General features: G+C 41.0%; 1 protein-coding gene across 9 annotated transcripts in view; it reads right to left on the bottom strand.

Moving 5' to 3' along the window:
* The window catches only part of LOC122559589 (voltage-dependent calcium channel subunit alpha-2/delta-4-like), a 549452-nt gene that overhangs the window by 424255 nt on the left and 102330 nt on the right, over positions 1–22867 (bottom strand). For all 9 annotated transcript variants that reach the window (XR_015760448.1, XM_087997322.1, XM_087997321.1 and 6 more), the window contains 4 exons: positions 21578–21709; positions 14999–15059; positions 6815–6965; positions 4081–4155 (listed from right to left, as the gene is read on the bottom strand). Coding sequence is in view for 8 of the 9 variants with exons in the window: in XM_087997322.1 (XP_087853448.1) it covers positions 4081–4155; positions 6815–6965; positions 14999–15059; positions 21578–21709 (419 nt within the window). In the remaining variant the exon portion in view is untranslated. The remainder of the gene's footprint in view (positions 1–4080; positions 4156–6814; positions 6966–14998; positions 15060–21577; positions 21710–22867) is intronic.

Here is a 22867-nt window from a genome sequence, read left to right as displayed (position 1 = left end):
GGAAAGAGATAGATCTGAGACTGGTACAGTTGAGAACAGAAGTGAGTCAAACAGTCAGGGCAGGCAGGGACAAGGTAGGACTAATAAATTAAACTGCATTTATTTCAATGCAAGGGCCTAACAGGGAAGGCAGATGAACTCAGGGCATAGTTAGGAATATGGGACTGGGATATCATAGCAATGACAGAAACATGGCTCAGGGATGGGCAGGACTGACAGCTTAATGTTCCAGGATACAAATGCTACAGGAAGGATAGAAAGGGAGGCAAGAGAGGAGGGGGAATGGCATTTTTGATAAGGGATAGCATTACAACTGTGCTGAGGGAGGATATTTCTGGAAATACATCCAGGGAAGTTATTTGGGTGGAACTGAGAAATAAGAAAGGGATGATCACCTTATTGGGATTGTATTATAGACCCCCCCGAATAGTCAGAGGGAAATTGAGAAACAAACTTGTAAGGAGATCTCAGCTATCTGTAAGAATAATAGGGTAGTTATGGTAAGGGATTTTAACTTTCCAAACATCGACTGGGACTGCCATAGTGTTATAGGTTTAGATGGAGAGGAATTTCTTAAGTGCATACAAGACAATTTTCTGATTCAGTATGTGGATGTACCTACGAGAGAAGTTGCAAAACTTGAGCTACTCTTGGGAAATAAGGCAGACAAGATGTATGTGTATTTGGAAAGGCAAGGACTGATTCGGGATAGTCAACATGGCTTTGTGCATGGGAAATCATGTCTCACAAACTTGATTGAGTTTTTTTGAAGAAGGAACAAAGAGGATTGATGAGGGCAGAGCAGTAGATGTGATCTATATGGACTTCAGTAAGGCGTTTGACAAGGTTCCCCATGGGAGACTGATTAGCAAGGTTAGATATCATGGAATACAGGGACCACTAGCCATTTGGATACACAACTGGCTCAAAGGTAGAAGACAGAGGGCGGTGGTGGAGGGTTGTTTTTCAGACTGGAGGCCTGTGACCAGTGGAGTGCCACAAGGATCAGTGCTGGGCCCTCTGCTTTTTGTCATTTACATAAATGATTTGAATGCGAGCACAATTAGTAAGTTTGCAGATGACACCAAAATTGGAGGTGTAGTGGACAGCAAAGAGGGTTACCTCTGATTACAACAGGATCTGGACCAGATGGATCAATGGGCTGAGAAGTGGCAGATGGAGTTTAATTCAGATAAATGCGAGGTGCTGCATTTTGGGAAAGCAAATCAGAGCAGGACTTATATGCTTAACGGTAAGGTCCTAGGGAGTTTGCTCAACAAAGAGACCTTGGAGTGCAGGTTCATAGCTCCTTGAAAGTGGAGTCACAGGTAGATAGGATAGTGAAGAAGGCGTTTGGTATGGTTTCCTTTATTGGTCAGACTATTGAATACAGGAGTTGGGAGGTCATGTTGCGGCTGTACAGGACATCAGTTAGGCCACTGTTGCATGCAATTCTGGTCTCCTTCCTATCGGAAAGATGTTGTGAAACTTGAAGGGGTTCAGAAAAGATTTACAAGGATGTTGCCAGGGTTGGAGGATCTGAGCTACAGGGAGAGGCTGAACAGGCTGGGGCTGTTTTCCCTGGAGCTTCGGAGGTTGAGGGGTGATCTTATAGAGGTTTAAAAAATTATGAAGGGCATGGATAGGATAAATAGGCAAAGTCTTTTCCCTGGGGTCGGGAAGTCCAGAACTAGACGGCATAGGTTTAGGGTGAGAGGGGAAAGATATAAAAAGAGACTTACGGGGCAACTTTTTCACACAGAGGTTGATATGTGTATGGAATGAGCTGCCAGAGGAAGTGTTGGAGGCTGGTACAACTGCAACATTTAGGAGTCATTTGGATGGGTATATGAATAGGAAGGGTTTGGAGGGTTATGGGCTGGGTGCTGCCAGGTGGGACTAGATTGGATTGGGATATCTGGTCAGCATGGACAGGTTGGACTGAAGGGTCTGTTTCCATGCTGTACATCTCTATGACTCTATGACCCTAAGAAAACGAGGAGGAGCGGAAGCATTGATGAAGGACAGCACTGCAGTGCTGGAAAAAGAGAATGTCCTAGAGAATTCTAGATGGCATTGAAGATAAGGAATAAAAGAGGACCAAATATGTTTCTCAGTGTAGCCTTCGGGCCACCACCTAATGAGAAGGATGTGCAGGAAGAAATAAAATTACAAAAAGGTGTAAATATTATAAAGTGTTTTTAATAGAGGAATGTAATTATCCAAATGTGATGTGAGAAAAAAACCTTATCACATGGTAAGGATCGTTAGGCTCTAGAATGCACCACTTGAAATGCAGTGAAGGCAGTTTCAATCATGGTATTCAAAAGGGCATTAGATAAATATTTGAATAGAAACGTTAGTGGGAAAAGGCAGAAGAATGGTACTAAACATCATTTTCATAGGAGGAGTTAGTGCTGACATTATGGGTTCTGCACCATTACAACTAAGCATATGTGGATTTGCTCTATTATCATAGTCTTGTAGTTTTTTCTCCTCAAGCATTCTCTTCTAAATGTCACTCAAAAATCTGCAAGTACCACTATTTCAGGCAGTGCATTCAAGATCATGACGTTCTACTCTGGAAGAAAATGTCTCTTCATTTTACTTCTGTTCTTCATGGTTTTAATTTCTCTATCAAATCTCGTCTCAAATTTCGCTGCTGCAAGGAGACCACCTCAGTATCTCCAGCCTCCACACAAAGCTGAAGTCCGTCACCACTGGTACCAAACTAATAAGTCTCTTCAGCACCACCATTTCTTCCAATATGTCATCCCATTTTATAACGTGGTACCCAAATTGAACAAATACTTCATCCTAACCAGTTGTTTTTAAGTTTTGTTTTATTATAACTTCCCTGTTTTTTTACTACATACTTCTCCTCTGTACTTTCCACATTAGCTGTATTATGAATTTTACATTGATCATAAACCTCAGCATTCTGCCTTATTTTATCTTATAGCCATATATTTTTTAATGTATGTTTGGCAATCCCAGGAGCTCTGGCTCTGGATGTCCTTCCTCTCTCCTTCATGACAACATATCTACTCTGTCTGAGCAAAGTCTTCTTTGGAAGCTTTCTATTGTCCAGTTAGTGTTTTGCCTATTCCATGTCATTTTTCTTTTGTTTTAATTTATTTATAAGTTACAGAATAAGTTGAAGCAAAATAATAGCTGCCTGGTGGTAATGGAATTTAATATGGTTCACCATGACTTGCTAATGGATCTTGATATAGTTAACTGGAGGAAAGATAAATGTTAGTATAGATTGCAGAACAAATTAAAATACGCAGGTTAGCATTTAAGTTAAAGAACACAAAATAAACGGTGAAAGAGATGCAAAGAAAAGGTTGGAAATAATTATTCAAAGAAATTTGTTTGGCATAGAATTCTGATAATCAATAACAAACAAATCCTCAATAAAGATTTAATCTAGGCTTGTTCAATATATAATTTCAGCAGCATGACACTGTAATCTTTTGCTATAAATTCTGTGTTTTATGATCCTGCTTCACAACCACCTGATGAAGAAGCAGCACTTCAAAAGCTAGTGCCTTCACATAAACCTGTTGGACTATAACTTGGTGTTTTGTGATTTTTAACTTTGTCCACCCAAGTCCAATACCGGCTCCTCTAAATCAAACTAAATAATTTAACAGATAATCTATGTATTTCATTTGAAGTAAGCTAATCTTTGACTCATAATATCATTATAAAGTATCTTCCATTCCTGGAACTCAATACTGTGCATATACAAAATATAAAGTTTTAGAACCATTAATTAGATTGCAGTACACAAATTTGGCCTATTCTGGTATAACACAAACTTCTTTCCTATTTATAACTCACTTCAAATTACATTATTCTATTTTGGAACCATACAAATCCCAGCTTTTATCTTTCGTTTGGATATCCATTATTCTACCTAAGAATATCAGTTTGCTCCACCAGTACGGAATTAGATTCTAGCTTGTAACTCATTTAAAATATCCTTTAATCCACAAATAATGTTTCAGCAAATTCTTCATGAAATGTTCAGCAACAAGGTTTAATATTTGTAAAATCTCACGTGACACCCACCTCTCGGTTGTCTCTGTCAGCTTGCACGAGAGTTCCTTCGAAGCAGGGCTCGACATAGTGGATATAGTCACTATACTAGCAGAAATACAGAGTAGAACTCGCTATTAGATAGGCATTCACATTGTACTCATTCATTACTGAACGGATTCCAAGTATTGGTAGAACATACACAGGGTTTTGTCAGTGCTGGTTGCAGTGATTTTGGAATGAAGAATACGGGTTACATTAGTTACATTCTATAGAGGGTTCATATCACAAGTGCTTTATAAATTTCTTAGTTATCATTCACTCACAGTGTTTGCAAATACTGCTTTTGCATTGGCTAGGCAATATTAAATAATTGGCCCATACAAGCAACATGCTCAATTACTATCCATTGATCCTCCAATCACGCCCAACATTTCACAAGATACAAACACAAGCCAAAGTTTTATGATAAGTCTCCAACACATTTTGAGGAGTAAGGATGTAAAACTTGGTGGGGTGGTCAGGGATATTGTGCGTGTTGGCTATCCACCTTTGCAAGAACGTTACTAATGGCTGGGAAGGTGGTGGGTGGCTTGCCTCCTCTTGGCCAACATGATGCTCTTGTGGCCAAATCATGTCCAATTGAGGTCTTTTCCTGGTATTTTATCCATGATGTGAAGGTGTCAGTATTGGACTGGGAGGGACAAAGTTAAAAATCACACAACACCAGGTTATAGTCCAACAGGTTTATTTGGAAGTACAAGCTTTCAGGGCACTGCTCCTTCATCAGGCAGCTCGTGGGGGAGGATCATAGGACACAGAATTGAGAGCAAAAGATCATAATGTCATACATTGATGTTAAGTCTTTCATCTTTTAGAATGGGCTGCATTGAAAGACTTAACAGCAATCTAGGTTTGTACAATATATTGCATCAGGGTATGACATTATGATCTTTTGCTATAAATTCTGTGTCCTATGATCCTACTCCACCAGTTACCTGATGAAGAAGCAGTGCTCTGAAAGCTTGTACTGTACTTCCAAATAAACGTTGCCATGTGATTTTTAACTTGGTATTTTATCAGTGAGGAACAATGCCTCACCATGTGAAGCTGCTAAGTATACTCTGGCAATCTAATCCTTGCCTCTGTTTGAGGCATGCAAAGAAAACCTGCTAGTGAAAGGGTTGTCTCCATTTCTAATCCTCATTTCAACCTAACCAGGGCCTGGAGAATCCAGTCCACTAACCAGCTTTTCAGCATTGTTCTCCACTGTTGTTTCTTGTTTAGACTGGCTGCAGTTCCAATTGTGGCCACTGCTCCCAATGGCTCTGCTGAAACTGAAGAGCAGTCTGCCCTTTGATTGACCAGTTCAATAGAATTAAAAGTCAGCCAGTTTGGGAATGAAAGAGGAGGACAGCAAATAAAGGATGGAACCACCAACATCATCCTTCAACTCATCCAGCTCATCCTTACCTTTTCCGTGCAGCATCACCACCAAGGGGGTTCATAACATCATGGAAAGAATTTTTTTTCAAACTTTTCATGATCTAATAACTGTTGAACTATGCAAATTTCATTAAAATGCATACTTGTGGATGCTAGCCTTAAGATGAAAATAATAGCAGCTTTTTAGGATTCCTTCCACCTAAATGTGCAAAATACAGCTTTAACACATTTTCATGTTATATTGCCTTCAAAATATAAGACCATTTCCTTACAACTTATCGCTACTCTCCACCATATATATCTCAGTTTAAAGCTTTCAAAAATTATCTTAGTCAATGTAATGTTCTCCAAAAAATAATGCAGAGGAAGACAGCCTAATTAGCACTTTGATTTTGTTTAAATTATGCAAGAAATACCAAGGTCTAACCAAAGATTTCTGCAATCTCAGTTTAGCAGATTTAAAAAAAAATATTTGACTTAATTAGCAGATTCTGAAAATCTATGCCTTTTTAGGTAATTGAAGACATTTACAAGGATCATAATTTAGGATGGGTTGATGCTAACTCCATGACTTACATATGCCTGCCAATGAGAAAACATCACTTCTTGAGCATGCTTTGAGACATGTAAATTTATGCAAACATGTTTCTGAATCAGGAACTGGAGCACTTTCAACACATTTAAACTTCTTCCTCCCTCAAAAACTCAAACATCAATCCACATCTTTGTAACTTCAATGTCAATACTCTTTTCACTAGTCTTTGGCTGCAGTAATTGTACAGTCTCCCATTGTCTTGCATCAATTCTAATAACCTAAGATCCCTTATTGGTGTGCAGCTTGCAGTTGCAGTTTATGCCCCAAAATCTGATTTTGCATGAATGAACCTGGATTGCTCCAGATAGCTAGAAACCTGCATGATGTTAATATTGTTATTGAGTGCTTTTGTAGTGTTACCTGAGATCAATATGACATGCAGACATCTGTCGCATGCCTAAAAACTGAGCACGGAACACTCAACTTTCTAGGTCCTTGATTACTTTACATAAATTTAGTGATAATGACATGGAACTCTCAGCCCAAGAGGATGATGAAAGCAGAAATAACTAAATAATTTTAAAAGGAAATTGAATGGGCACTTGAAGAAAATAAACTCACAGGGCTATGGAATTAGAGCAAGGGAAGGGACTGAATGGAAAATTCAATTACTCTACAAATATATCATCTAGATACCTAAAATACCAGGACAACAATACAACATCAGGCAGTTTGAATTTTGAACTGAGAAGGAAATGTTGAAATTTTCTTGTCTGATTTACTTACAGCGATAATATTGACAAAATCGTTTTCACCCAATGTGTCCAGGATGGTATTGATGGTGTGTTTGGCTATCGTCATTCTGAGACCTTTCATACTGCCGCTGATGTCAAACAGTATGATAATGTCCTTTGGGGAAGTTGCAGCCTGAATATACCTGTACATAAGAACAAACAAAATGCACAGGAAGACTGGGTCCTGGAATGAGGTCACTGCACATTTTTTGCCTGTCAGGTCATAATAAAATCTGGCCCAAATTTAAAGATGGAAGGTTTCTGTCTTAACTTGCCATAAAATGTTTGAGATTAAATAAATTTAGGAGGTCACAACTCAATAGTGGCATTACACTTCACATAATTCAGTATTAATCACCAGGCTGGATGGGATGGAAAACAGGAATGTTACATTAGGGCAGACTGAGGGTTCTTTTTAAGAAATATTTTTATTAGAGATCTTTTTAATCTTTTTAATAATACCAAAAAACAGAAAAATAGAGGCAGTACAACAAATTCAAATGCGATATTATTAGTAATGAATGACCTACTATTCTACCAGAACAAACATATCTACTTAACTTAAACTAAACTACAAACAAATTAAATAAAAATTAAATTAAACTGAATTTAAATGAACTTAAATTAAATTATACCTCACTACTTTATTCTATTTCATCATTACATTTCCACTGAGGCTCCCATCCCTGGGAGTACCAGTCATTGTACCCATATTCTTTTCTCCCAGCATCTCCCTCCCAGGGCCCCTTAGGCACCCAAACGGATTCCCACGGCTGCACCACGGCCCTAATTAATATTGCTGATAAGTCTGTGTCAATATAATTTAGAAAGGACCACCACGTCTTGTAGAACTACTCTGTTTTGTGGTGCACCATATTTGTGAGGTAGTCTTGGCGGAGATGCTCCATCACCAGCCTGCACCACCCCAGAAGACCTGGGGGAAGTTTCCAATGTTCAATTCATTAAAATATTCTTCCTCACACAGTGGGTAAGAATGTTACACAATCTCTTCTCATGTTACCCCAGAGAGGGCCAATTTGGCAACCCCAGAAGAAGAAATACTAGATCCATGTTAATTTCAATCCTCAGGATGTACTTTAGCTCCCTTACTATAGCACTCCAGTATCTCTGGATCTTACAACAGGACCAGTAACAGTGTGTAAGAGTGTCTATACTAATTTTATATTTGGGACACTATGGAGACGCTCCTCTCTTGAATTCAGCTAGCCTCTCTGGCACCATATGAGCCCTGTGTAAGATCTTTATTTGCATGGCCCAAGCTCTGTTACATATTGAAATTTTCCTTACATTTCCCCATATCTCTTCCCATACCTCCAATGAGATATCCTCTCCTAGCTCTCAATTCCACGTCCTACAGAATCCTTCCACATCCCCTACGGCATGTCCTTTCTGTAATGATACAAAGTACTGACTGAAAGAGCACCCATACACCGGAGCATTCTTTTCTCCATGTCTGACTTGTAACACTTGGCCAGGCGTGTGGTTTTCCTTTGTATATAATTCCTTATCTGGAAGTTCTAGAAAAGTTCCCTATTAGACAATCCATATTTCTGACTTAACTGGCTAAAAGACCTCCCCTTCGAACAAATCTCCCAGGCATGAGATTCCCTTATTCTTCCATGCCCTAGGTTTAAATCCTTGGGCTCCCACCAACACGATAAACAGTGAGGTCTTAGACCAATTGCCCTTGTCTTGCCTCATCGTCCTCCAGGCTTTCACCATGTTTAAAATGTTTGGATTCTTACACTGTTCGGTCACAGATTTCATCTTATCCATAAATAATAGATTAACTTGGTGACATCACGACTGCGAGGCTTCAACATCAAGCCAAACTAACTCCGAATTCACTCGTACCCAGTCACTAACATATGCTAACAGGGCACGTATTTGATACCTCTTCAAGTCTGGAAATCCACCCTTCCCTCACACTGCGAAAGCTGTAATTTAATTTCGAGGGCACCTGTGACACCAAATGAAAGACCCTAGCCAACCACTGAGCCTCCGTAACACTCATCTGAGTAGCAACAAACGGGAGCATTCTCATGGGGTACAACAGGCAAGGAAGAACATTCATTTTAATCAGTGCTATTCAGCGCAACCATGTTAGTGGTAACCCCTCCCACCTCTGCAAATCCTGTGCTATCCTCACCAGTAATTGTGCATAGTTAGCTTTATACAGCTGATTGAAGGCAGGAGTAATAAAAATACCCAAATACAAAAAACCTTTTGACGACCATCTTAAATGGGAACTGCATTCCATCCTTCAGATCAGGCACATCCACTAATCCCCCCGCCGGCACGGCTTCCGATTTTGTAAAGTTGATCCTGCAGCCCGAAAAACCGGCAAATAAATTAATTGTTTGAATCAATTGAGGAATGGACTTCTCTAGATTGGCCAAGAACAAGAGGACATCAGCAGCAAATAGGGCGATCTTATGCTCCCCCATTCCCACCCTTGGCGCCAGTATGTTAGGACCCCTCCTGATAGCCTCAGCTAAAGGTTCAATTGCCAAGGTAAATAACAGCAGTGTAAGAGGACACCCCTGTTGACTACCCCTCCCAATATTAAAGTTATCTGACTTAGTACCGTTTATGATGACTGCCGCCTTAGGATCATTATACAACACCGCCACCCATTTGGAAAAAGTTGCCCCCAAACCAAAACACTCTAGGACCCTAAACAGATACAGCCATTCTACCTTGTCAAATGCCTTTTTTGTGGCTAGGGAGATCACCAAACCCGGGATCAATCTTTGCTGACATACCTGCACTATGTTCAGTACCCTCTTGATATTGTTGGAGGAACAACGGCCCTTAACAAAACCTATCTGATCTTCTTTTACAATATGGAGTAAAACCTTTTCCAACCTCAGAGCCAGCATCTTGGATAGCATTTTAAAATCTACATTCAACAGTGAAACTGGTCTGTATGAAGTACATTCTTTAGGGTCTTTCCCCTTCTTTAAAATGAGGGAGATATTAACCTCCTTAAGAGAAGGCGGCAGACAATCCCATATATATGAATAGTAAAACATCCCCAGAAGTGGCTCCACCAACATATTTATGAATTCATCATAGAATTCACTTGGGAATCCATCTGGCCCCAGTGCTTTGCCACCCTGGAGATGCCTTATTGCTTCCTGCACCATCATAGGCACATTCAACAGGGAAGTCTTTTCCGTGTTTATATTGGGGAGGTCTAGATTCTCAAAAAAAGGGACTGCATTCTCGCTGCACTGTGTTGACCTCCCTCCGAAGTATTTCCTAAATCTAACATTGATCTTCAACTAACGGGTAATGTTGCCAGCCTCTTCTCTAACAGACATAATAAATTGGAAAGTTTCTCTCCTCCTAGCCAGATATGCCAGATATCTACCTGGCTTATCTCCAAATTTAAACAATCTTTGTTTAGCAAAGGAGATCACTTTTTTAGCCATTTGTGTGTGCAATGTGTCGAGAGCTGCCCGGAGGGCTGTGACCCGCTGGAACTTGACCAGAGAGGGCCTATTATAATATGCTTCCTCAGCTATCTGCAACTGGGCCTCCAACATCCGTTGTTGTTCCTCCCTCTGCTTCCTTCTAGTTGCTGAATATGAAGTGATCAGGCCTCGTAAATATGCCTTAGTGGCCTCCCAAAGTATTGCCGGATTACTGGCTGAACACGAGTTGATATCCCAGAAGGCCCTGAACACTCTTCTGATGTACTCAACAAATTTGCTATCGCTTAACAGAAATGGGTCCATGCACCAGAGCCGTGCATCCATTCCACCACCCCTGACTTTAAAATCTAAATACACTGGCGCATGATCTGAGACAGCTATATTCCCAATTTTGCATGCCAACATTCTGTTCAAGCAGTCCAATGGCATAAAAAAAAATGTCAATTCACGTATGGCACTTGTGTGGGTTGGAGTAGAATGTAAAGTCTCTTCCATTAGAGTAAAGATGCCTCCACACATTCATTAGTCCCAACTCGTTACACATGTCCGCCAACTGCTTAGATTGCACAGGTCTATCTGCCAGGCCCCTTGGCACCCTGCTAATTATCTATTAGATAATTAAAATCCCCTCCTATGAGCGTGCAGCTCACCCCAAGACTCATTAATTTAGCAAATGCATCAATTAGAAATTTAAGAGGGTGCACCGGGGACAATACACACTCAAGACGCCATACATTTTCCCATGTATTCGGGCTTTAAGAACCGTCCATGTTTGTCCTTAATTTGCTCAATTATCTGGAAAGGGAGGTTCTTTCTTACCAATATAGCCACTCCTCAACTCTTAGAGCTGAAGAGGAAAAGAACACTCTGTCAGAACCCCCCTGCTGCAGTTTCAGATGTTCCTTATCAGTTAAATCAGTCTATTACAGTAGGGCGATGTCTACCCTTTCCCTCCTAAGGCTTGACAACATCTTTCTTTTAATAGGGGAATGACTCCCTTTTATATTCTAGGTGTACCACTTGCCATGGTTGTCCAGGGCAGCCCGTGGTTTCCCAAGAGGAGGAAGCTTATCTGAGGTGTGACGAGCGACAAAGACATTAACTCTATGAAGTCTAAAAACTACCCGTATAAAACTACAACTAAAAAGCTAATCACTACATTTAACTTAAGCAAACACCCAAATAACCCCCAATTCACTAGAGATCTTCCCCCTTGCCCACAGGGGGCACCTCCTAATCCTTGCTCCCATCCCAACTCCCTCTAGCTGAGGCTGTGCCCTAGCCCCAGGCAATTCACAAATGAAGAAACCGGTTATTTATATTCTGAGAGTTAACAATGGATGCCCATCCCCCCCAACTCGCCATAACCACAGATATAGCCAGGCCCAACACAAAAACAAAAGGACAGGAGTAGCAAAACAGCCCCAGCTAATACCCAAATGACCGATATATGAAATAACTCCAGTTTTACATCAAGCCAGTATGTATAAAGCAAACAACCACAAAAAAAAGGAGAGAGAGAAGAGAAAAAAGCGGCAATAAAAAAAATTTAAAAACCTCATATCATTGTCCGTAATGATGCCCCCTCCCTCCCCACCCAGACTCGAGTCCTTTAATTGAGACAATTCACAAAGTCCTTCGCCTTTTCTGCCGAGTCAAAATTATACACCGCCCCTCCATGAGCAAAACGCAACCCAGATGGGTACCTCAAGGAATATTGAATGTAACCCCCCCACACCTTACCAACCATCCCCAGGAGAAAAACTGTTCAAACTACCGGGGTGGCCCCTTTGGATTTAATGGGGCAGTAGCAGTTACTCTCGGAGTTTTCCAAACTCCCAGAGAAGATTGAAGCAGCAGTGGAACCACTGAGTGCCATGCTGAAAATCCACAAGCAGGAAATTCAACAGTCTCATTTGATGCCACAGAACTGCCTGCCAGTTCCCCTCACAATTGAATTCCCTATCACTAAAGCTCTCCCAGCCTGTTTCCTCCCCAGCTGTGCAGCAAAGCCAACCATGGTGCCACACCTTGGTTGTTGCCATCACCCTGAATTCTCCACCTGAGGGGTCGTCCCTCCCCCTAACAGTATCCACAGGGAGTGAGTAATAGAAACAAGGACTCAGCTGAGATCATACAATCAGCAGGATAATGGAGACTTTGGATAAACATGAATAATGCCTGATATATGTTCTGTGGGAAATGTGACATCTGATTAAAATACAGTTATAATCTTATTGCATTAGAAATTGACTAGGTGACTTAATGTGTATGGGTTTTTGCTAGGGTTCAGTCAGAGAATGACTGTGTACAATGATTATACCATCATAACCTGAACATGAATCTCCTGGTAGTTTGTCAAATTGAACCACAAAGCCCACTCTATGAGACATTACCCTCATCCTAACAACACTAACTATGCCTATAGGTTATACTCCTCCATCCTAGAAGTCTGGGGCTTTTGTCCCAGCAGCAGCCACAGTTTCCATTATGGCTCTGCTGAGTTCTCTAGTAGCTGGGATTTCCTCACCCCAGATTTAATTCCAGGAAAAAGTCTATTAACAACTAATCAGCTACCTGCCTGGTGGAAGATTATGCAAGCTCTCTCAACTTCATAGACCATTTCCACACTGTAGTGATTCTATGATTCTATGTGTTTCCCACTTCTGGATTTAATCAAAAAAGGGAAGATCCCAGCCATAGTTATGAACATAGAGTCTAGATGGGTTAAATCTCAATGAACATCTAAGGAGAGAAATTAGAATAATGAGAAATCCGATGCAGTAGAAAGAAAAGTTGTAACAAGGAACCACACATCAACTTTGAAATGTTTTCACGGAAGAGATTAGAAATAGCTTCCAAAGAACAGGACAGCTTCAAACTTCATGCTCCTTTGGATAAAGAGCTGAAATCAAACTACAATTGAAAATAAAAACATATATTGTATGAATGTGAAAAAAAAGTAGTGAAGACAAATGCATACACAATGCAATGGCTTCAGCAGGAGATGCTGATCAGGAAGAGTGCCGAGCAGAGAAGCTCAAGCAATCAAGTAGCCTCTCTGTGTGAAAAAAAAGGTGTTTTTGTCGAAAGAAAAAGGCTGAATGGAGAGAGAAGTTATTTTTGCAAACAGATGTGAACTACGTGGATAATCCTGTGCAAACAAAGAGGTTTTCTAGTTCAACCTTAATTTTCCTTTATATTTGTAAAGACCTGATGCTAATGGAATAAAGAATCTCTCTTTCATGATCTTTGGGCAATCATAATGGAGAATGGTGAATCTAAATCACAGGGGATGCAATTGTTACATGCCTGAACTAGGCAATCAAATGGATTTAGGGCTGTCAGAGTCAATTTCCATTAAAGTAGGAACAACAGAGAGCTTAAAATATACAATTAATATAATTGAACCTGAGAATGCCTCGAGCAAGTACAAATTCTTAAGAGTGAATGTTCAAGAAAACACCTACATGACGGTTAACTTCAGTGTTGTGGAAAAAAAAAGGATATTCTACCAGAACAGTTTCTCTTGCACTCATCAGGACAACTCAAGACTACCAATGTACAGGGAAAACAATGTTTATACCATGTCAGAAGAGAGTACTGATTGGTTGAGGCATTGCCATGGAGAATGCACCAGTTAATGTTGACTGACAGTTAACTACCAAGCTTTGTTTACAATATAAAGCAGGTCACTTGACTATGGTTGTCAGCATAATTCTTTACACACAGTTTAATTTTACAAATGTTTTCCAGTCAGAGTCAATTCTAATGTTGGAGACTGTGTTATGAATTTTGCAAGTATAGCCTAGTTGAGTACAGTCAGTAATTTACATCATCCAAAGCAATACACTGTTTGAGCTATATGGACCACATCTCCAGCATTATAGAAGATGTACTGAAGCAACACTGCTTGGTACTTTAGACATTAAGTCTTAAACCTGTGATTTTTATCAACAAGAAGATTGCTGAAACCAGGTGCATGAGAATGCTACAATCTGCAAGCTCCCCTCCACGGTGGCTCTGTGGTTAGCACTGCTGTCTCACAACACAAGACCTGCGTTCAATTCCAGCCTCGGCGATTGTCTGTGTGGAGTTTACGCATTCTCGCAGGGTCGGCATAGGTTTACTCTGAGTGCTCTGGTTTCCTCCCACCGTCCAAAGGTGTGCAGATTAGGTGGATTGGCCATGCAAAATTGCCCAATGTGTCCAGGGATGTGTAAAATTAGGTGGATTAGCCGTGGGAAATGCAGGGTTACTGGGATAGGGTGGGGGTGAGAGTCAGGGTGGGATGCTCTTCAGAGAGTTGGTGTGAACATGTTGGTCCAAATGGCCTGTTTTCACACTGTAGGGATTCTATGCTGGACGTAATCAAATCACATATAATCCCCATTTTGAACTTGCCATTCAGTAAAATTCCTGGAACTCCCTACCTAACAGCAATGTGGGTGTATCTATGCCAAAATAACTGAAATAATTCAAGATAATGGGTCACAAGCACCTCTCAAGGGTAATTAAGGATCAGTAATAAATAGTGGCACTGCCTGTGCTATCCCAATCCTATGAAGGAATAAAAACTTGATATTACGTGATTAAGAATGTAAGTTCAGTGTTACTTTCAGTTAAGAATGAGAACCTTGTTGTCTTAATGAAAAATTAGTAGTGCTTATCCCTTGAAAGCCATTCAAGCAATCACTAAATAGTGCTTTACTTACCAGCCTCGGTTCCTGCAATCAAAAGATATTACTCCATTTCCATCTGGCATCCATTTTATACCTGAGAAATATAGCAAAAACATTGGATAATGACTGCCATTTACCAAGCAGCTATTGGACTGAATCACAAAGTAGTATGATGTGTAATCTTTCTCACCATCTCATTCTCTAGCTTTCCTCCTCCCTCATTTCAGCCATAACTTTTAGATACAAAGAATTTATAAAAATAACTATTAATTAATACAAAACGTGAGTATTTCATGACTTACTAAGGTAGTTTGCTAGACAGCAAGCTCCACTACTTCTGGAATTATCACAGTTGTGAAAAGATTTTATCAAAGCTATTCAAAGTCCTGATTTTATCAAATGGATGAAACCAATGTTACATGAAAGCACTCATCAGATTTCTGTATTTAACAAGAAAACAGTTATTCATTGCAAACAAATTTTTAAAAATGGATTGCAGAAAGGAAACACAAATTACTAAGTTACCCCTGTGGAGTATGAGCACTGGTATGTCCTCAACTCCATCGGGGAGATGGTGTTAGCCATCTTGGAATGGCAGAAAGCAGGGAGTAGTGGTAAGAGAGTCCTTCTCAGGATGGCAGCTGGTGACAAGTGGTGTTCCGCAAGGCTCAGTGTTGGGATTGCACTTTTCACTTTATATACTAACGATATAGGTGAAGGAACTGAAGGCTTTCTAGCTATGTTTACAGAAAATACAAAGATAGGTTGAGGGACAGGTAGCATTGAGGAGTTGGGGAGACTGCAGATGGATTTGGACAGGTTAGGAGAGTGGGCAAAAAAGTGGCAGATGGAGTACAACTTGGGAATGTGTGAGGTTATGCACTTCTGTAGGAAGAAGAGGCATGGACTATTTTCTAAATAGGGAGAAAATTCAGAAGTCTGAAGTGCAAAGAAACTTGGGAGTTCTAGACAAGTATTGTCTCAAAATAAACTTGCAAGTTGAGTCAGTGGTTAGGAAGGCAAATTAAATGATAGCATTTATTTTGAGAGGAGTTGAATATAAAAGCAGGGATGTACTTCTGAGGTTCTAAAAGGCTCTGGTCAGACCACACGTAGAGTATTGTGTGCAGTTTTGGGCCCCATATCTCAGAAAGGATGTATTGGCCCTGAAGCATGTTCAGAGGCGGTTCACAAAAATGGTCCCAGAAATGAAAAGCCGAACATATGAGGAATGTTTGAGGACTCTGGGTTTATACACGATGGAGTTTAGAAGGATGAGGGGGGGGGGATCTAATTGAAACACACAGAATACTGAATGCCCTGGACAGAGTAGATGTTGGGAAGACGTTTCCATTGGTAGGAGAGACTAGGACCCAAAAACATAGCCTTAGAGTAAAGGGAAGACCTTTAGAACAGAGATAAGGAGAAACTTCTTCAGCTAGAGGGTGGTGAATCTATGGAATTCATTGCCACAGAAGGCTGTAGAGGCCAAGTCATTGAGTATATTTAATATTGAGATAGATAGGTTCAAGGGGATCAAGGGTTATGAGGAGAAAGTGGGAGTTGAGAAACTTCTCAACCATGATTGAATGGTGATGCAGACTTGATTGGCTGAATGGCCTATTTTTTGCTCCTATGTTTTATGGTCCAGTGGAAATTGCTAAACTCATGACCAACAATGGAGACTGAATCAACCCCATCCCTCCTCTCCATAATATATTTTTACTTAAGCGCTGTAGACAATGTAAGCATCCACTCTTTACTTTTCCTCTGCATTCCACCACTGATGACAAGTTGAAACATACTCCAAAACAATGAGTTGGTCAAGCAGAAGACAGCCTGATGATGACAGACTTTTATGAGTTTATACTGACAATGTCCAGCTCAAATACTGACCCTGCATAATTTAAAGGATGGCACAGAAGTGGGATGCAAGTGTTGAGATGTGAGGAATGAGAACCTGCAATCATGTCAAGGGGAAAGGCACAAGTCAGGACTGCATGGCAAGTTTGGTGGGACTCAGATGAGGACTTTGATGGGACAAGAATCAGAAAAAGGCTGATGGGTATGTACAATGAAATGTTTAATGCATTGGAAGCCATGAGAGGTGGCTTGAGAAGGAGCAGTGCTTATTACAGTGCAGGAACAGCACGAAACATTTACCTGGAAACATTGGGAGGAGCAGGAGCATGACAGGTATAACAGCATAAATGTTGCTATCATGATAGGTTCATTCATCGGGGAAACATTGCTCATCCAAGACAGGACATCAAAAACTGTTATTCTGTTGGACTGTTGTGATGCCCTAGAATCTCCTTTGAACACTGGTATCAGTAACCATAATGAGCTTGCATTAGAGCAGTGTGAGCTGGCACTGCAGAAAACTGACTTTTCTTAACTTTTTGTTTGAGCCTGTACTGTGGCACTCAAGCTTATTGTAGAGGTTGCTGGCTGCTGTGGAAGCTGAAACATTAGACATCAGATGCTGCATCATGGTTGGATGTACAAATGTGTTAACAAAACAAATGATAAGGGATAGTCAGCAAGGTTTTATGCAAAGAAAGTAGTATCTCGCAAACTTGATTGAGTTTTTTGAGGAAGTTACTAAAATGATTGAGGGCTGAGCAGTAGATGTTACTTACTTAGACTTAAATAAGGACTTCAACAAGGTTCTGCATGGTAGACTAACTTGGAAAGTTAGGCCATATGGGATTCAGGATAATTGGCTTAACGAGAGGTGAGAGAGTTGTGATTTTCAGACTGGAGGCCTGTCACCAGCAATGTTCCACAGGGATCAGTTCTGGGTCCTCTTTTGTTTGTCATTTATATAAATGATTTGGATGAGAATATAGAAGGCGTGGTTAGTAAGTTTGTGGACGACACCAAAATTGGTGGCATCGCAGACAGTGAAGAAGGTTTTTTAAGATTACAAAACGATCTTGATCAAATGGTTAAATGGGCTGAAGAATGGCAGATGGAGTTCAATCTGGATAAATGTGAGGTATGCTGTGGTTCTGTTCGCCGAGCTGGAAGTTTTTGTTGCAAACGTTTCGTCCCCTGTCTAGTTGACATCCTCAGTGCTTGGGAGCCTCCTGTGAAGCGCTTCTGTGATGTTTCCTCCGGCATTTATAGTGGCCTGTCCCTGCCGCTTCCGGTTGACAGTTTCAGATGTCTGCTGTAGTGGCCGGTATATTGGGTCCAGGTCGATGTGTTTGTTGATGGAGTTTGTGGATGAGTGCCATGCTTCTAGGAATTCCATGGCTGTTCCCTGGCTGTTCTTTGTTTGGCTTGCCCTATAATGGTAGTGTTGTCCTAGTCAAATTCATGTTGCTTGTCGTCTGCGTGTGTGGCTACTAGGGATAGCTGGTCGTGTCGTTTTGTGGCTAGTTGATGTTCGTGGATGCGGATCGTTAGCTGTCTTCCTGTTTGTCCTATATAGTGTTTTGTGCAGTCCTTGCATGGGATTTTGTACACTACGTTAGTTTTGCTCATGCTGGGTATCGGGTCCTTCGTCTGACAGCCAGACTACTGCGACCACTCGGACTTATAACGGCACACAAACCAACAGCCACTCTCAGACAACAACTCACCAAAACGAAGGACCCGATACCCAGCATGAGCAAAACTAACGTAGTGTACAAAATCCCATGCAAGGACTGCACAAAACACTATATAGGACAAACAGGAAGACAGCTAACGATCCACATCCATGAACATCAACTAGCCACGAAATGACACGACCAGCTATCCCTAGTAGCCACACACGCAGACGACAAGCAACATGAATTTGACTGCGACAACACTACCATTATAGGGCAAGCGAAACAAAGAACAGCCAGGGAATTCCTGGAAGCTTGGCACTCATCCACAAACTCCATCAACAAACACATCGACCTGGACCCAATATACCGGCCACTACAGCGGACAGCTGAAACTGACAACCGGAAGCGGCAGGGACAGGCCACTATAAATGCCGGAGAAAACATCACAGAAGCGCTTCACAGGAGGCTCCCAAGCACTGAGGATGTCACCTAGACAGGGGACGAAACGTTTGCAACAAAAACTTCCAGCTCGGCGAACAGAGCCACAGCAACGAGCACCCGAGCTACAAATCTTCTCACAAATGTGAGGTATTGCATTTTGGTACAACAAACAGGGGTAGGACTTAGACAATAGATTGGATGGTCTTGGGTAGTTTGGCAAAGCAAAGGGAACTAATTCTTTGACGTTTACATCACATAATAGTCAGGGTGGTTAAAAAGGTGGTTAGCACGGTTACCTCATTGCTGAGTCCTTTGAGTATAGGAATTGGGAAGTCATGTTGAGATTGTACAGGATATTGGTAAATCATCTTCTGGAGTACTGCATCCAATTCTGTTGCTCAGTAAGAGGAATGATATTGTTTAGCTGGAGAGGGTTCCAAAGAGATCTACCAGGATGTTATCAGTTTGGAAGGTTTGAATTATAAAGAAAGGCTAGATAGGCTGGGACTTTTTTATACTGGTTGAGAGGTAACCTTATAGAAATTTATAAAATCATGAATGGTACAGATAGGGTTAATGATTTCCATAGGATGGGAGATTTCAAGACAAGGGGACACATTTTTATGGAGGGAGGAGAGAGATTTAAAAAAGACATAAGGGGCAAATTTGTTTACAGAGTGTGACTTGCATATGGAATGAACTTCCTGAGGAAATGATTTGGATGTGAGCATAAGAGGTGTAGTTATTAAATTTGCAGATGACACCAAAATTGGAGGTGTAGTGGACAGTGAAGGTGGTTATCTCAGATTACAATGGGATCTAGACCAGATGGGCCAATGGGCTGAGAAGTGACAGATGGAGTTTAATTTAGATAAATGCGAGGTGCTGCATTTTGGGAAAGCAAAGCTTAATAGGACTTACACACTTAATGGTAAGGTCCGAGGGAGTGTTGCTGAACAAAGACACCTTGGAGTGCAGGCTCATAGCTCCTTGAAAGTGGAGTCACAGGTAGATAGGATAGTGAAGAAGGCATTTGGTATGCTTTCCTTTATCGGTCAGAGTATTGAGTACAGGAGTTGGGAGGTCATATTGCAGCTGTGCAGGACGTTGGTTAGGCCACTGTTGGAATATTGCGTGCAATTCTGGTCTCCTTCCTATCGGAAAGATGTTGTGAAACTTGAAAGGGTTCAGAAAAGGTTTACAAGGATGTTGCCAGGGTTGGAGGATTTGAGCTATAGGGAGAGGCTGAACAGGCTGGGGCTGTTTTCTCTGGCACGTCAGAGGCTGAGAGGTGACCTTATAGAGGTTTATAAAATCATGAGGGGCATGGATAGGATAAACAGACAGTCTTTTCCCTGGGGTAGGGGAATCTAGAACTAGAGGGCATAGGTTTAGGTTGAGAGGGGAAAGATATAAAAGAGACCTAAGGGGCAACCTTTTCACATAGAATGTGGTACATGTATGGAATGAGCTGCCAGAGGAAGTGGTGGAGGCTAGTACAATTACAACATTGGAAAGGCACCTGGATAGGTATATGAATAGGAAGGAAGGATTTGGAGGGATATGGGCCAGGTGCTGGCAGGTGGGACTACATTGGGTTAGTATATCTGGTTAGCATGGACAAGTCAGACCAAAGGGTCTGTTTCCGTGCTGTACATCTCTATGACTATCAGTGGTGGATGCTAGTACAATTATAATGTTTAAAAGACATTTGGATAAGTACATGAATAGGAAAGGTTGGAGGGATATGAGCTCAGAGCAGGCAAGTGAGACTAGTTTAGTTTAAGATTATGGTCAGCATGGACTGGTTGGACTGAAAGGTCAGTTTCCGTTTTTTATGTCTGAAAGATTGGATTCAGATCAAGTTGGTCCCAAACAATTGTTCCTTCATATTGACCACAGGCTTCCAACGCATTAAGCATTTCATAGTACATACCCATCAGCCTTTTTTTATTTCATGTCCCATCAAAGTCCTCACCTCAGTCCCACAAAATAGACATCCAGCTCTGATCTGCACCTGTACCCTTGACATGGTTGCAGGTTACTCATTCCTTGCATCGAAACACTTGCAGATCTCACCTCTATGCTATCCTCTAAATGATGCAGGGTCAGTATTTGAGCTAGTGGTTGTCAGTTTAAAATTGTAACAGTTTGTTATCATCAGGCTGTCTTCTGCGTGGTCATTTAATTGTTTTGGGGTACCTATAAATTTGTCATTTCCAAAATCAAATTGGATAACTAACCAAGAAGAAACAAAATGCAGTGCTTTGGGACAAAGTTAGGAGAGAACACCTAGCTAAATCGCCATGGCAAAGGACCATAGACACAGTAGTCAAATGGCCTCTCACTCTATACTTTAACATTTCATGACTCTCTATGGTTCATGCCTAGTGGCTCAATGCTGCCACTAGCAATCTCTCTGGCATCTTCTGGGATTTATACCATCAGTTCTTTCCTGATTCTGGAATTGTAAAAGACTAACACAGATATATAATTTGCAAGATACAAAATGAGGTTCTGGTTAGGAGGGTCATTACACATAAATCCAAATTCTCCATTCCTTTGTTTGTGAATGCAATCCATTCAAAAATATTAGCATCAGTTTTTTGTGGAATTTTAATGTGTTTACCAGGATAAAGTCTAAAGAAACCCGTGGAACTTCCAAAATATTGCCAGGTGAGAGTTGGATCTTTCATAAAGTTTTCCGAAAAGACTGCGTTTAATGCTTCTGACCAGTACGCTCCATTCAAAATGTCAGGATCTGTAGAAAGAGTAAATGATAAGATACTGATGTGCATTTCTATCACACTGCATTGTTGAGTGATTCATACTGGACTTTTATTATGATCATTCTCACTGTGACATAAGATTGTGGAGCAATGCAAAGTGAAGGTGAAGAATATTGTTTTGTTTCTATTTGTGGGTGGCACAGTAGTTAGCACTGCTGCCTCACAGCGCCAGAGACCCGGGTTCAATTCCCGCCTCAGGCGACTGACTGTGTGGAGTTTGCACGTTCTCCCAGTGTCTGCGTGGGTTTCCTCCGGGTGCTCCGGTTTCCTCCCACAGTCCAAAAATGTGCAGGTCAGGTGAATTGGCCATGCTAAATTGCCCGTAGTGTTAGGTAAGGGGTAAATGTAGGGGTATGGGTGGGTTGCGCTTCGGCGGGGCGGTGTGGACTTGTTGGGCCGAAGGGCCTGTTTCCACACTAAGTAATCTAATCTAATCTAAAAAGTGTGACAGATTTCAGTCAACCTTCACTATTCAAAATTCCATCTTATAACTCATGAGGGTTGCTGAAATTTCTCCAATGGTACAGCAATGATAGGTAGCCTGTTATTCAATTCAATGACATTTTCTTCCTTTCTGCTCTATTTTACTAAATTGTGCTTTCAGTGTATTTATTTTGGAAGCATTACATCAGTTGGCTCATTTGACAATAAAGGACTGAACGCTATAAAATTTGGAGTGTGGACAATACACATATTATACAGGAACGCTGTTACTCTTATTTCAAAAATATGCACAATATACATGCGGCTGACGGTTCTGTATAAATACAGAAAGAAATTCTCTATGGCTTCATGAGCTTGTGCATCACTGCTGCTAAAAGATTCCTCATATCAGAAAGTATTGCTCTGATGTGTTGGCTACACAATTTATCCAACATTATCTTTTTTCCAGCAAAAAATTTGGTTTATTTAAACTTTGTATCAAATATTTGACTAGTCAGTGGACAGTGATATTGAAATGTTTCACTAAAAGTGAACCACTTTCAATCACGATAATAACTCCAGAAATTCACAGCAAATCTGACAGAGACTACCTTGGGTACTTGAAAGCTGATGTTAACCAAGAAGTGGTATCAGTCACATTCTCTACCTTTGACCATTCCAGCTAGACAGCAGAGAAAACATTTCAC

The sequence above is a fragment of the Chiloscyllium plagiosum genome, unplaced genomic scaffold (assembly GCF_037043375.1).
Source record: "Chiloscyllium plagiosum isolate Xiang-an unplaced genomic scaffold, Cpla_swu_hap1 HiC_scaffold_19, whole genome shotgun sequence".
NCBI lineage: Eukaryota > Metazoa > Chordata > Chondrichthyes > Orectolobiformes > Hemiscylliidae > Chiloscyllium > Chiloscyllium plagiosum.
This window is presented reverse-complemented; position numbering and strand designations above follow the sequence as displayed.